Source organism: Tripterygium wilfordii, chromosome 3 (genome assembly GCF_013401445.1).
Source record: "Tripterygium wilfordii isolate XIE 37 chromosome 3, ASM1340144v1, whole genome shotgun sequence".
Taxonomy (NCBI): domain Eukaryota; kingdom Viridiplantae; phylum Streptophyta; class Magnoliopsida; order Celastrales; family Celastraceae; genus Tripterygium; species Tripterygium wilfordii.
The window spans coordinates 12,822,397-12,834,963 of NC_052234.1; the positions used below are offsets into that span (position 1 = coordinate 12,822,397).

The 12,567-nt window shown below is 38.9% G+C and overlaps 2 protein-coding genes across 5 annotated transcripts; one reads left to right on the forward strand and one right to left on the reverse strand.

Moving 5' to 3' along the window:
- Nucleotides 1-3,576: 3,576 nt before the first annotated feature.
- Nucleotides 3,577-7,615, forward strand: LOC119987513 (transcription factor bHLH140). Of its 4 annotated transcripts, none has more exons than XM_038832464.1 (6): nt 3,577-3,862; nt 3,959-4,080; nt 4,595-5,553; nt 5,875-6,544; nt 6,628-6,688; nt 7,147-7,354. In XM_038832464.1, the coding sequence occupies exons 1-6, from the start codon at nt 3,826-3,828 to the stop codon at nt 7,209-7,211; spliced, it is 1,914 nt and encodes a 637-aa protein (XP_038688392.1). In that variant the 5' UTR covers nt 3,577-3,825; the 3' UTR covers nt 7,212-7,354. The 4 variants fall into 4 exon arrangements, with proteins under 4 accessions (XP_038688392.1, XP_038688371.1, XP_038688379.1 ...); XM_038832443.1 differs by having other exon boundaries at nt 3,589-3,862; nt 6,628-6,798; nt 7,147-7,615; XM_038832451.1 differs by having other exon boundaries at nt 3,589-3,844; nt 6,628-6,798; nt 7,147-7,615.
- Nucleotides 7,616-7,777: 162 nt separating this feature from the next.
- On the reverse strand, nt 7,778-10,539 carry LOC119987540 (pyruvate decarboxylase 2-like). Its single transcript, XM_038832476.1, has 6 exons — nt 9,910-10,539; nt 9,584-9,747; nt 8,853-9,503; nt 8,641-8,758; nt 8,236-8,424; nt 7,778-8,126 (listed from the first exon to the last, which is right to left on the reverse strand). The coding sequence occupies exons 1-6, from the start codon at nt 10,432-10,434 to the stop codon at nt 7,956-7,958; spliced, it is 1,818 nt and encodes a 605-aa protein (XP_038688404.1). The 5' UTR covers nt 10,435-10,539; the 3' UTR covers nt 7,778-7,955.
- Nucleotides 10,540-12,567: the final 2,028 nt, after the last annotated feature.

Genomic DNA, 12,567 nt, shown 5'->3' on the forward strand with positions numbered 1-12,567 from the left:
TAACATAAGTTATATCTTTGAAATCTGAGTCTAAACAAAAAAAATTTATCAATCTTGAAATCGGGTCTGGGTTCAAAACATAAAAATCTTGTCCGAATCCTAAACTGAATTAAATTATTGTTTAATTTATTTGTTCGAATTTAAACAATTAATTATGTTCAAAATCTAGTATGAATTAAAATCCAAACATATAAATATTTCTTAAACATATATGTTATTGTCCGATTCGAAGCTAACTTGTCACTGTTTTTTTTTGTCACCCTTAATTATTGGTGGGAACGCGTTTCTTTGTAGGCCCTTGTGTCCTCGTCTTTGGTGTAGCTTTTCAAACTTTCACTCATAAAATTTCAACCAACGACTAACACACATATCACTGTACTGCATTTAAAGGGGAGTGCTTACTTATTTTTGAGCTCGAGCTCGAGCTCGATTGGAGAGTCTGTTACCAAAACTCGAATCAAAATCCCAAGGTGAGAAAATGTGGAATTTGTAAGCCAAATAAAATATAAATGTGTGAACGCATTGATGAGTTTGACATATTTGTTTGTTGTTTATATTCTTATGTTAAGTTGATAGGCAATTAGGCATGGCACCTTGGTAAAATTTGACTGGTTCAATGTTGTCTTCAAGCTCACGATGGGTCCATTTCTTTGATTTTTCTGTTCTAAATAGTTAATCAACATCTGTGCCTCAAATGACCCCCCATCTTTCTTCCTATCTAACCTCTCCCAGCTGGTTAGGTGACCATGGTTATGGAGACGGCGAAGGATGTGGATCGTGGAAAAAAATTCAAACCCTAAGACAACTCTTCAAGGTTGGTTCAACGTCCACATCCATTTTTCCATCTAATAAAGTATAATATTTTTTTATGTGGTTCTGGCAACAAAAGTCGTATCCATATTGTAATGTATGAGTAGAAATGCTAAGATCATTGACAATAAACACACTAGTGGGGAGTGGGGACATTTCCCGTCTTTGCTTTGACTATCGTCGTCTCCAGCTGCTCCAAATGTAAATAACTAGCCGCCCCAACTTTGGTCTATGACACCTGTTATTGTTGTTTTGGATCAATCTTTTACTCTTGATTTATGAATGATTTTATCTTGTACAGTTTATTGAGGAGTTCCTCTTCTATGTATTCCGGTCTGATGTTTTTCATACAAGTTTGTTTTATCCTCAAAAAAAAAAAACTTCCAATTTTGATTATTGGTCAATTGCCCAATGCCCACCACGATTGTAACTTGTAAGTGATCCCAATTGTATTTTCTTGTGAATTCTGGATGAATTTCGTAATTGTTTAATTATTAATAAAACATTTTGCCTTGAAAAATGGAGGGGGGTGTGGACCCAAAAATTGGTTTTCAAAAGTCAAAACTATGCTTCAAATTGGGCCTTAAATTGGGCTGTATAGTAAGTTGGGCTTATTCCTGATAGGGTAAGTCTCATGGCCCAAATTCTATTAAAAAGCCCAAAAAAATGTTTGAACCGGGGAGGGCGATTTATACTTGACCCGTCACTAGGGTTTAGGTATAAATATCAAACCTCTTCCACATTCCCGTGCTTCCTCCGTCGCAGCGTCACTAGGGTTACAAAAGCGGCTAAGCAAGAGTGAGCGCGAGCTTCTGTTTGCCCTACGACAATGAGAGCCAAGGTATGTTCTAAATCAAACCGTGCAACACGTTGTCTAATTCATTTGAAAATTCCTTTATGTTTTATTCTCGGATTCGTTCAGTTCGTTCACTCGGGATCTTTTGGTTAATTCTCTGTTACAGTGGAAGAAGAAGCGCATGAGGAGATTGAAGAGGAAGCGCCGAAAGATGAGGCAGAGATCCAAGTAGACGATTGGCTTTCTTAGGGTTTATTTCTTTGATTGCCGTTTTTGGTCCTATGGGAAGGTTTTGAGACATTTAAGTTTTCAATTCTCTGTTCTTTGAGTTTTTCCTTGCAACTTAATCAACGATGTTGGATTTTGCTGTTCTGTTACCAGTTAGTTTATGTATCAAATGGTTATTTAGTTGAATCTTAACTTTGCGGACGTATGCATTTGCCTGAGACCCTATTCACAGACGTAAATTGTGTCCTCTGTAATTTACGAGGTTTTGTTTGCTTGTATTTCCTTATTCATTTTTTGGATTTGAGTTAAACACTCGGTAAAAATCTTTAAGTTGATCAATAATAGGTATTAGGACTTTACTTGAATACATATTAACAGTTCTGCTTCAGGACAATTGAACTAATGTCAGTACTGATGAATGTTTCTCACGTAAAGAGCCTGTTTCCCTGAATTATGGATCTGATGAGATTTTACATGATCTATGGTTGGAATTGATAATGGAAATGTTGATATGGGTTTAGTTTCGGCACTTAGTCTCTCTGGAATTTGACTTATGTAATGGTATATTTTTGAGTTATGGTAATCTAGCTGTTTGGGACGATAGCACATCAAAGATTGATGTGCAACATTGCATTATCTGTACTAGAGATGAAACAGCACACTCATTTATTTTTATTATTGAGCAAATTAGGATTCTGATATGCTATGTTGTAGGGATTTCTTCCCATTAGTTTGCTTAGGGTTTGGTAATACATGGGAAGATGATTGGAATCATCCCTTTTCTGGATATACTATCAACGTACGAGTTTGCTATATAGATTACTGGAGTTACCCGTTATTGCTTATATTTATTGTGTGTCTGTTTCAAAGATGTTCTAGACATGCCACTTCTAAAACTGTTGCACAAGGGAGACCAACTGGTTGTACAATTGTTGCAGGAAGTTATCTTTGTTCGACTTTATGTTTTTGTACAATGATTGTCGACATTTGAGTATTATTTCTCATCTGAAGAATCGATTCATAAGTTCTTTGGTTAATAACTAGTGGTTTGATTTTTGAATCTTGGTAGACAATATTAGAATCTCTATAAGGGATGGAAGGCTAATCAATGTATGTATCCTTTTGAATGCATCTATTAACTTGATTTGTTGTAGATTAATGTTACCTGGTTCCAGCTTATAGCTTTTGGAGCTACTATTTATGCAGTTGATGCTTATATTTTATTGATAATATTTGTTGTTTCTTCGTGCTTTTTTTTTCTTGCTGCTATTTGTGTTTCAAACATGATGATTGTGGCTATTCAGGCTAGATTTTTTTTGTGCCAAGATCAGATCTTCAACCACTCGTAGAAGGCCACGGACTGTTCTCATGCAATGTGCAGGCATAATTTAGGTTCTAAAGGCAACTGGTTTTATGTATCCTTATTTTTCCAACCAGCAAGAATATCAAAAATTAGTATCAAGAACTTTTTTTAACGCGATACACAACTATTCTTGACTGAAGGTTGCCTTGCCAAAAAGAAAAGAAAAAGAATATTTTTTATTGAGTATATTTCACTCTGATGTGTTTTTAAAGGGTTAATGAGGTATATTTAATAAATATTTAGTAAAAAATAAGTGTAAATAATGTTCATCAAAAAAAAATTCATGTACTTGAGTGCATACTCACCTATTGAGAAAAAAAGCTGGAAAATGAACTCTTTCCTTGAAAAGTGAAAACAAATATCATGCATATAACTTTTAAAAAATGATGCAGATACCTTAGGTCCTTAACAAAGGGGGCAAGGATAGAAATAGAACCGGACGGAACCGGTCATGTCTTGGGTCTAACCGTCTTAAGTCTAGGATGGTCTCGAACGAATGCCAAACACACCTTTCCGCTGAAACCGAAGCTTGCATAGCGCAGCGAGACCAAAGCCCCAAGCACGATGAATTAATCGTTCGAATTTGATTTGTGAGAGACACAACTCGTCGAGGTAAGCAGATCTAAGGATGGATGTTGATATCAAAGGTACTTCGAATGCCGAAGGTATTTATTTCATGCCAAAACTCATTTGTTTCATTGGGGTTTCAGTTTTTTTTGGTTGTCACACCTGATACAGTACTTTTCTTCTTGTATTGGAAGGTGAGGAAGAGAAGGGGAAGCCAATTGTGGTGATATTGGTGGGCGCACCTGGTAGTGGCAAGTCCACCTTCTGCGATCATGTCATGCGCTCTTCCACTCGACCCTGGGTTCGCGTCTGCCAGGTCACTTTCTCTCTCACGTCTTGTACTCGTACGCATAAATTAATGCCGTACAGATGTTTGATAAAATGCCTCTTTAGGTTTTTCATCCGAAAATGTTCTTTCGTTCTTATGTGTCCGGTAAGGTAACTACGATTCAGTGTTGTTTGCGATTTGTGCTTATCAAAAGAAAGAAGCAGTGCCCTTTGTTGTGTCAGAGAGAGAGTGTAAAGGATGGGAAGAACTGTGAACTTGAAATATGAGGCTAAACACCCCTGCCAAGCATAGCCTGATATTCTACTTTTTGTTTTTTTCAAGTGTAAAATCTTAACGTTGACATTTTACGTAACTTATGGGTTATCAGAGTCTGTTTTACGGCAATTTGCTTTTACGTTCCTACTTCTGATGTTAAGTTATTGTTAAATAGGATTCCCTGCATTTGTTCACTTTATATTGTTGTATTGACATTGAGGACGTTTTGATGTGTTAGAACTCTGGTATTTATGGTGGTTGATAATATTATGATTTGATTTTATAGGACACTATTAATAATGGTAAATCAGGAACAAAGGCTCAGTGTTTGAAGAGTGCGGCCATTGCTCTGAAGGATGGCAAGAGTGTATTTATTGATAGGTGCAACCTGGATAGAGAGCAGCGTGTGGATTTTGTTAAGCTTGGAGGTCCCCAAGTAGACATACATGCCGTGGTAATTGATCTTCCGGCTCAGCTATGTATATCTCGGTCTGTTAAGCGGACTGGGCATGAAGGCAATCTGCAAGGTGGAAGAGCTGCAGCAGTTGTTAATAAAATGCTACAAAAGAAAGAATTGCCTAAGTTGAATGAAGGGTTTTCTCGAATTACGTTCTGCCATAATGAAACCGACGTTCAGGCCGCTCTCAATACTTATACCTTGCTTGCTCCATTGGATATCCTTCCAAATGGGTGCTTTGGCCAGAAGAACCCTGATTCCAAAGTTCAACTTGGTATAATGAAGTTCTTAAAGAAAATGGAGGCTCCTTCTAACACTGAATCTAATTTGAATAGCATTCGGGATAATGAGTCTCAGATTTCTGAGGAAAAGAATCCTAGTAGTTGCACAGGTAAGGAGATGATCTCTTCATTATCGTGTGCTGCAGATAAGGAGGTTAAGGAAGGTAACGACCAGCTGGCCTTAGGGTCCGTTGGTCCCGGTGTTTCTGCTGATGATGGTCCTACACTGGCATTTCCATCTATTTCGACTGCAGATTTCCAGTTCAACCATGAAAAGGCATCTGATATTATTGTTGAGAAAGTTGAGGAATTTGTGAAGAAAGTTGGTAATGGCAGACTTGTTCTGGTTGACCTGAATCATGGATCAAAAATTTTGTCTTTGGTTAGGGCTAAGGTTGCTCAAAGAAACATCGACTCAAAAAAGTTTTTCACATTTGTGGGTGATATTACTCAGCTGTATTCAAAAGGAGGTTTACGCTGCAATGTGATAGCTAATGCCGCCAACTGGTAAGCTTTCGCTATTTTCAGTATGTCTAATAATTTATGCATGGAGTTTGAAAAAAATTGTTGTTTTCAAACAAGAACCAGTACATCCCAAGTACTCTGTTCATATTATGTTACATATAGAAGTAGAGAGGCATAGGTGCAATAATGGGTATATTTTATTGTTTTCGTGACCTTTGTTCCTAACAACAAAGACAATCGTTCCCGGATTTAGTTTTAGAGATCCTGATTTCAAGTTTGCCAATTCTGTAATTGATGGCCTTACACTTACATAATTTTTTTATGCGTATTTTAAGAAGCTTGATTGAGAGAGAATCTGTACAGGCGACTAAAAGCTGGAGGTGGGGGTGTCAATGCTGCAATTTTCAGCGCTGCTGGTCCATCCCTAGAGATTGCTACGAAGGAACAGGCAAGCTCTCTACACCCTGGGAATGCTGTTGTTGTTCCTGTCCCTTCATCTTCCTCTTTGTATGGTAGGGAAGGGGTATCTCATGTCATACATGTTCTTGGACCAAATATGAACCCCCAGAGACCTAACTTTCTCAATGATGACTATAATAGAGGCTGCAAAATTCTTCGCGATGCTTATACATCGCTGTTTGAAGGTTTTGTATCTATAATAAGGACCCAATCAAACTTTCCGACGAGAAGCAGTGAAAACCTTAAACACGAGCCTTTGAAATCAGGGGATACTTCTCATGATGCACCTACAGTTTTTTTCTCATCGAATACCGATCAAAAGATTAAGAGAAATAATAACTATGAGTCTGAGAGAAGCAAAAAATGCAAGGGATTTCAGGATGAAGCTAGAGCTGCAACCACAGATTCTAGGGCTAGACATATAAATAAGCATGAGAATGACGTAAGCAGGACAATGGCCTGGGGTTCTTGGGCTCAATCTCTTCATCACATTGCCATGCATCCTGCAAGGCACAAGAATGATGTGCTGGAGATATCTGATGATATTGTTGTCCTCAATGATCTCTATCCCAAGGTAAATTTTGTATGTGATCTATTGCTCTTCCCTCTTTGATATGCTATGCTTAAATTGATCCTGTAGACATGGAATTTCTGCAGGCTCAGAAACACCTGTTGGTGGTGGCACGATGTGATGGTCTTGATTCCCTTGCAGATGTAGGTAAAGATCACCTTCAATTGTTAATGTCGATGCATGCCAAGGGGTTGGAATGGGCTGAAAAGTTTTTGCATGAAGATCCATCGCTAATCTTCCGCCTTGGATATCACTCGGTATGCAGTGCTTATATTAAGATTATGCCTATTGTTGCATTCCCCCCCAAGTTGAACAATTTATGCTTAAATGCGATGTTCTGGCCCAATTTTCACGGATCTGGAAATAAAAGAGCCAAGAAGCTGAGGATAATTTAAGCCAACATAGGAGCTTCAGTATTATATTGATGTATAAATGAGCATCCGCAAATTGTGCATATTATGGTTTATTTCATTATCATCTGACGGATGGTCTTCTGCGCTTTTCTCACGTGTCATTGCCTAAGCTAATTCTCCGCCCTTTCTGCTTGTTTCTTCCATATGGAGTGGCAAAAATGACACTGCATTTCAAATTCTTTCTAATTGCAGGCACCATCCATGCGACAATTACACCTGCACGTTATCAGCCAGGATTTCAATTCAAATCATCTTAAGAATAAGAAGCACTGGAACTCTTTTACTACTGCCTTTTTTCGTGATTCTGTGGATGTGATTGAGGATATCAGGACTGCAGGAAAGGCAACATTAAAAGAGGATGATAGCCTGTTGGCAATGGAGTTGCGTTGCCACCGATGTAGAAGTGCACATCCTAACATACCCAGATTGAAGTCCCATATTAGCAATTGTCGAGCTCCCTTTCCTGTCACTCTACTTGAAAGTAGCCGTTTAGTGCTTGCACCAACCAAAATTGCATCTCATTCCTAGCTCTTCAGCAGGTGTGCAGTGTGGTTGATGAAAATTTTACTGTCTATAATCTTGCACTGTACAAATTATGGCCGTAAAGTTTTGCTAGAAGTCTAGAACCTCTTCAATCGTGTTCAATTTCTTGCGTTCCTTTTGGCCGTGGAGTTGCACTCTTATAATGATTGCTTGCATTCGAAGGAAGCTACCCGATCTCCAACTGGCTTGCATACGCATTGCTTTTTGGTTAGGTTCGAAATTAATTTCCGATGAAGGAGCTGTCGATGAAACGTACTTTACCTTTGGCTTTGACTTCTCGTTTATAAACAATGATGCTTTTTATACATATAGGATATAGCGAAAAGATAATACAACATAAAATAGACGATAAATGTTCTGCAAAAATAGACGATAAATAGAGAGAGTCGACTCAAAAATAATAGTCACCCACAGCGTGCTAGTAGGTATTGAACAATTCTGATGTGGTTAAGGTAAGTTTACTGAGGATTTGGCGGGCGACTATTGGCAGCTGAGACCCTGGAGCCCCATTCCAATAGCTCTTTGCTCGTATCATCTTTGTGAACAATCACTTCAATGAAGCACAAGCAATCCTTCTTAGGTCCTGTTGCTGTCTCTATTGCTTCAATTAGATCCTCCTCGCATAAGACCTGCAATATTAATTCAACATGAAGTTTTATTATTCTAAATTTCAATGCCTCAGAATTTGTGGAATTTAAAGGTGGAGTAATTTAGGGTTGATAAAAAGTTTAAACTCACCTTGGTTGTCCAGCATTTGCCTTCACCATTGTGGATTGCATCAACCAGACCAGTGTAGTTCCAATTCTTAATCACATTGTAAGGCCCATCGTGGATCTCAACCTCAATGGTGTATCCACCATTGTTTATGAGGAAAATGACGCTCCTTTGTTCACATCGCAGCATCGTTGACACATCCTGTGCTGTTACCTGATAACCAACCATTAATTACATATTAGTACTAGAAAACTTTACAAAATGATAGGGATCCCAGCTATGGGTATCCCAATAATCTCTGCTATTAAGTTGTACGCATAGGATTTCATGTGCATCAAATGGGACATGTGAAGCCCACGAATTCACTTGAATCTTGTGCGTTCAATGCAGCAGCTGCTGTGATAACTACTGCTATTTGGCCCACCATACCTGGAAGCTACCATCACCGATGCAAGCAATAACACGCTTCTCTGGCACAGCTTGTGCATATCCAAGGGTTGCACCCACAGACCAACCGATTGACCCATACTGCATCTGGAACTCGTACCTAAAAATTCAAAATTCAGATCAACTGTCAGCATTATAAACTCCTTATACAACTGATAATCAAATATAATACACTACCCAACTATAATTCTTACCCACAACCGTTTGGCAATTTGAGTTTCTGGCAATTAAACCAAGAATCCCCTGTCTCAGCAATCACAGCTGTTTCATGAGACAGCATTTTCTGTATGTGTTCAAACAACACATTAACCCTCAAAGGTTCTTTAGGCGCACTCTTCAAAGGATGTCCGTTAGGAACATAAATCCTGTGGTAATTCTCATGAGCAGTGGTGTTGCGCTTGAGTTTTTTCGCAAGTGCTTTTAGAAATTCTTTCATCAGAACATGCCCAAATGCAGGGCCATTAGCAATTATGACCCTCTCAGGCTGTACAATGATTGCCTTCTCTTTCTTGAGAAGAAGAGAGTAACCCACAGAGCTGTAGTCATTGAAAATGGGTCCAGCAAACAGGTATGCATCTGCAGACTCCACAATCTCATTACAAAATGCAGTGCTCACAGCGCCCCAGTAAGTCCCAATGAAATGCGGGTGGTGCTCTGACACAAGCCCTTTAGCCGATGGCATCACAGCAAGAGCATACCCACAAGCATCAGCTAGCTCAACAAAGGCCTCACATGCCTTGGAAGATCGCAGCTTAGGCCCAGCCACCAGAACGGGTTTCACTGCTTTGTTCAAGAACTCTGCAGTTTCCTCCACTGCTGCCTCTAAACCCATCCGATTGCTCACTCTGCAATCCATTCCATATAATTCAATATCTAATTCTTTAACCTCTAAACAATCAATTATTTAATTAAACAAATGACTCACTTGGGAGGCAGTGAAAATGGTACTGGCTCTCGGCTAAAAGTAGGATGAGGGATCGCAGGCAAGTTACAACTTATGCTAATGTAAACAGGCTTGCTTTCTTTCAACGCTGTTGCTATTGCTGTATCTATCAGTTCATGTGCATCCTCCAAATGATTCACCACAGCCTAAGAAAGAAGGAATCAAACACCCCCATACACATTCCGTATAAATAATCACCATAAAAATTCATGTTCTCAATTTCATAATCTTAAAAGGCAGTGGTAATCAAATTATTTGACAAATAACAGGAAAAGAACAGGAAGCACGGGAAACTGTGGGTGATTTACCTGGTAGCAAGTGACAGTCTGGAAGCACCGTAATTCTTGATCAAAATCAGGCAATCCAATGGTGTGGTGAAGAATTCTGTTAGTACCGTAGTCGTTGGAGTTGGGCCCACCAACGATGCAAATGAGGGGCAGATTCTCACTGTAAGCTCCGGCGATCGCATTGATAACACTGAGGCCACCAACTGTGAAAGTGACAACGCAAGCACCGACGCCGCGCGATCTCGCGTAACCGTCGGCAGCGTACCCGGCGTTGAGCTCGTTGCAGCAGCCAATGAGGTTGAGCCCCGGTTCGGCGATGAGATGGTCAAGAAGAGTCAGATTAAAGTCGCCGGGAACCGAGAACACGTCGGTGACGCCAACTTGGACTAACCTGCGAGCGAGGTGGCGACCAAGAGTTGACTCGGACCAGTTGATACAAGTGGTGGGGACGGAGCTCTGGATGGCCGAAACACCACTGTTGGATGGACACCCAACGTTGTTGCTTTCTGCCTTGCAGGTGTCGAGGGACCCTATCTTGGTGTCCATGAGAGCAAATTTAGATAGAGAACAAGAACAAAGAAAGTGTCGAGTTATTGAAGAAAAAAGAAAGTTTAAGAAAGCTTGTTTGGTATTGCGAGATTGAAGAGTGAAGAAGGAATGAAAATGTGAGGGAATTTATATTAGGAGAGTTTGGAAGGCGGAATGTGGGAATATGGAATACCAGGGGCGGTTAATCTTTTGTAGCGAGGTAGTGGTTTCTCTTTGGATCCCATTACGACGACGGATTAGATGGATCCAATCCAAGATGTACTGGCCAAGGAATCCAAATGAAGCACGAGCTTATCAAATTTAATCTTGCCAAATCAGATGGGTACCTTAAACGAAAATGTTAAGGTTGTCACTATTGTTTTTCTTTCAAATGTTAAGATAAATACACCATTTCATATCACGTAGAGTTCATAATTTTACATAGATCATGTGCCTTTATCAACATTTTGAGATAATTAGACACTAAGATACGTAAGACTTATCATACCCTAAATGGCCATAATTTAAGGAGAGATCAACGGAAGAGCCAACAATAAACACCATCAATTGTAACATTGTGGTAGCTGCGCTGGGCCTTTGATTTTGACCATGGTTTGTTCATTTGGGATTTCCTTTTATTTTACTAATAAAAACAGTACAACGCTTATTTTACGCTGGGATGTGGCCAATCTTTGTTGTCCACTTTGGAGGATAGTTGATTAATTGCTGACAGCCCATTACGAGAGAATGAATAAACTATTAGCAAGCTTTTGTTTTCGCGTTCAAAATTAAAATAGAAAGCGAGTGGTTTTCAGAAACCATAGAACTATACAAGCGTTGCTGGTAATTGCAACTTGCAGTATCTTTATTTTATTGACATTTAATTAAATTAATCAATCAATGAAGAGTTGTAGACAAACTTACCAACAACAACAGCACCCGACCCTGCAAAACACGTAGCGGACTCTCGTCTGGTTTATTAAGCGAGAGCGCGCCTGCGACGGAGACGTGTCTCGTTGCCTTATTGGTCTGACTTTTCAAATATGCCACGTCGAATTAAAGCTAGACAGAATTTGTCCGCAATATCTTTTGCTTCAAGGCGACATTATTCACCATTTATATCATGGAACTCTCTGCCTCTCTTTTTCTTTATTTTTTTTTCCCCTTTTTGTTTTCTATTTAAGAGAACCACAAACTAAATTTAATTTTGCGAAATAGGTTGGGGGTTGGGTTACCAAAACACAGGTGAATTTTGCCACAATTATTTTTATTTTTCTGTGTGAGACAAAATATTAGTAGGAGAAAAGAAAGCAACGGGGCTTAAAGCCCAATACGACCAAACAGACAAACATCGTATCATAAATTTGGACCCTAGCATAGATTTGAAAAAACGATCTGTTCGTTGGGCCGCTTCACTAAACCATGGGCCAGACCCCGACATAGTTCCATTTACACTATTTGAGTTACAGGGATCCACCATCCGCACACCACAGGCATTTCATTTTTCTTCTCATGCATTGCATCTAGAATGCTTTACAAAACAGTAGATGGACTAAATTAGAACTCAGGGAACGAAAATCTATAACCCTCTACAAAGAGCATAAGAGTTGAAGGACATACTCGTGGGAATGTTTTCTGTATTTCTCGTTGACTAGCATTTCTCTCAACCCCCAAGCACTTATGGACATATTTACGTTTAATAAGCAATGAATCATAGATGAAACTGAGTAAGGCAAAACTGCGAATTTTTTGAAAGATGCGTACTCTTGGTTATTCCATGGAAATACAATCATTTCAAGGGGCATGTTAATTAAAAACGTAGACGTGTTTGTATTCTCATGAATGTTTTAGAGACCTGAAATTGGTATCAAATTATAGTTATTTGTCCCTTTTATGTCAACAATGGTGACAAGATCATCCAAGCAATAAAAAAAATTGTTGGATATTGAATGAATAATGAAAATTTTATTTTTTAAAAAATAAATATGTCTATATTTATTTATGTTGTTAATATTCAAAATTAATAAAAATAAACACGAGGAGTAAGAGAGTTTTGAGCCCGTTATCTGAAATCAGGAGAGGAAACTTTTAGATGGGAAAGTCGATCGTATCCCAATCCTTATAGGAATCTACGTTATTTGAATTCAGTAA

Excerpts from the sequence above, each read along its gene's own strand:
- LOC119987540 (XM_038832476.1), bottom strand. The coding sequence starts at position 10,434 with ATGGACACCAAGATAGGGTCCCTCGACACCTGCAAGGCAGAAAGCAAC. Across the intron at positions 9,504-9,583 it reads CCATTTTCACTGCCTCCCAA|AGTGAGCAATCGGATGGGTT; the intron begins GTGAGTCATTTG and ends AATGGATTGCAG. Across the intron at positions 8,425-8,640 it reads TCGGTGATGGTAGCTTCCAG|GTAACAGCACAGGATGTGTC; the intron begins GTATGGTGGGCC and ends GTTGGTTATCAG.
- LOC119987513 (XM_038832443.1), top strand. The coding sequence starts at position 3,826 with ATGGATGTTGATATCAAAGGTACTTCGAATGCCGAAG. Across the intron at positions 3,863-3,958 it reads AGGTACTTCGAATGCCGAAG|GTGAGGAAGAGAAGGGGAAG; the intron begins GTATTTATTTCA and ends TTGTATTGGAAG. Across the intron at positions 4,081-4,594 it reads CCTGGGTTCGCGTCTGCCAG|GACACTATTAATAATGGTAA; the intron begins GTCACTTTCTCT and ends TTGATTTTATAG.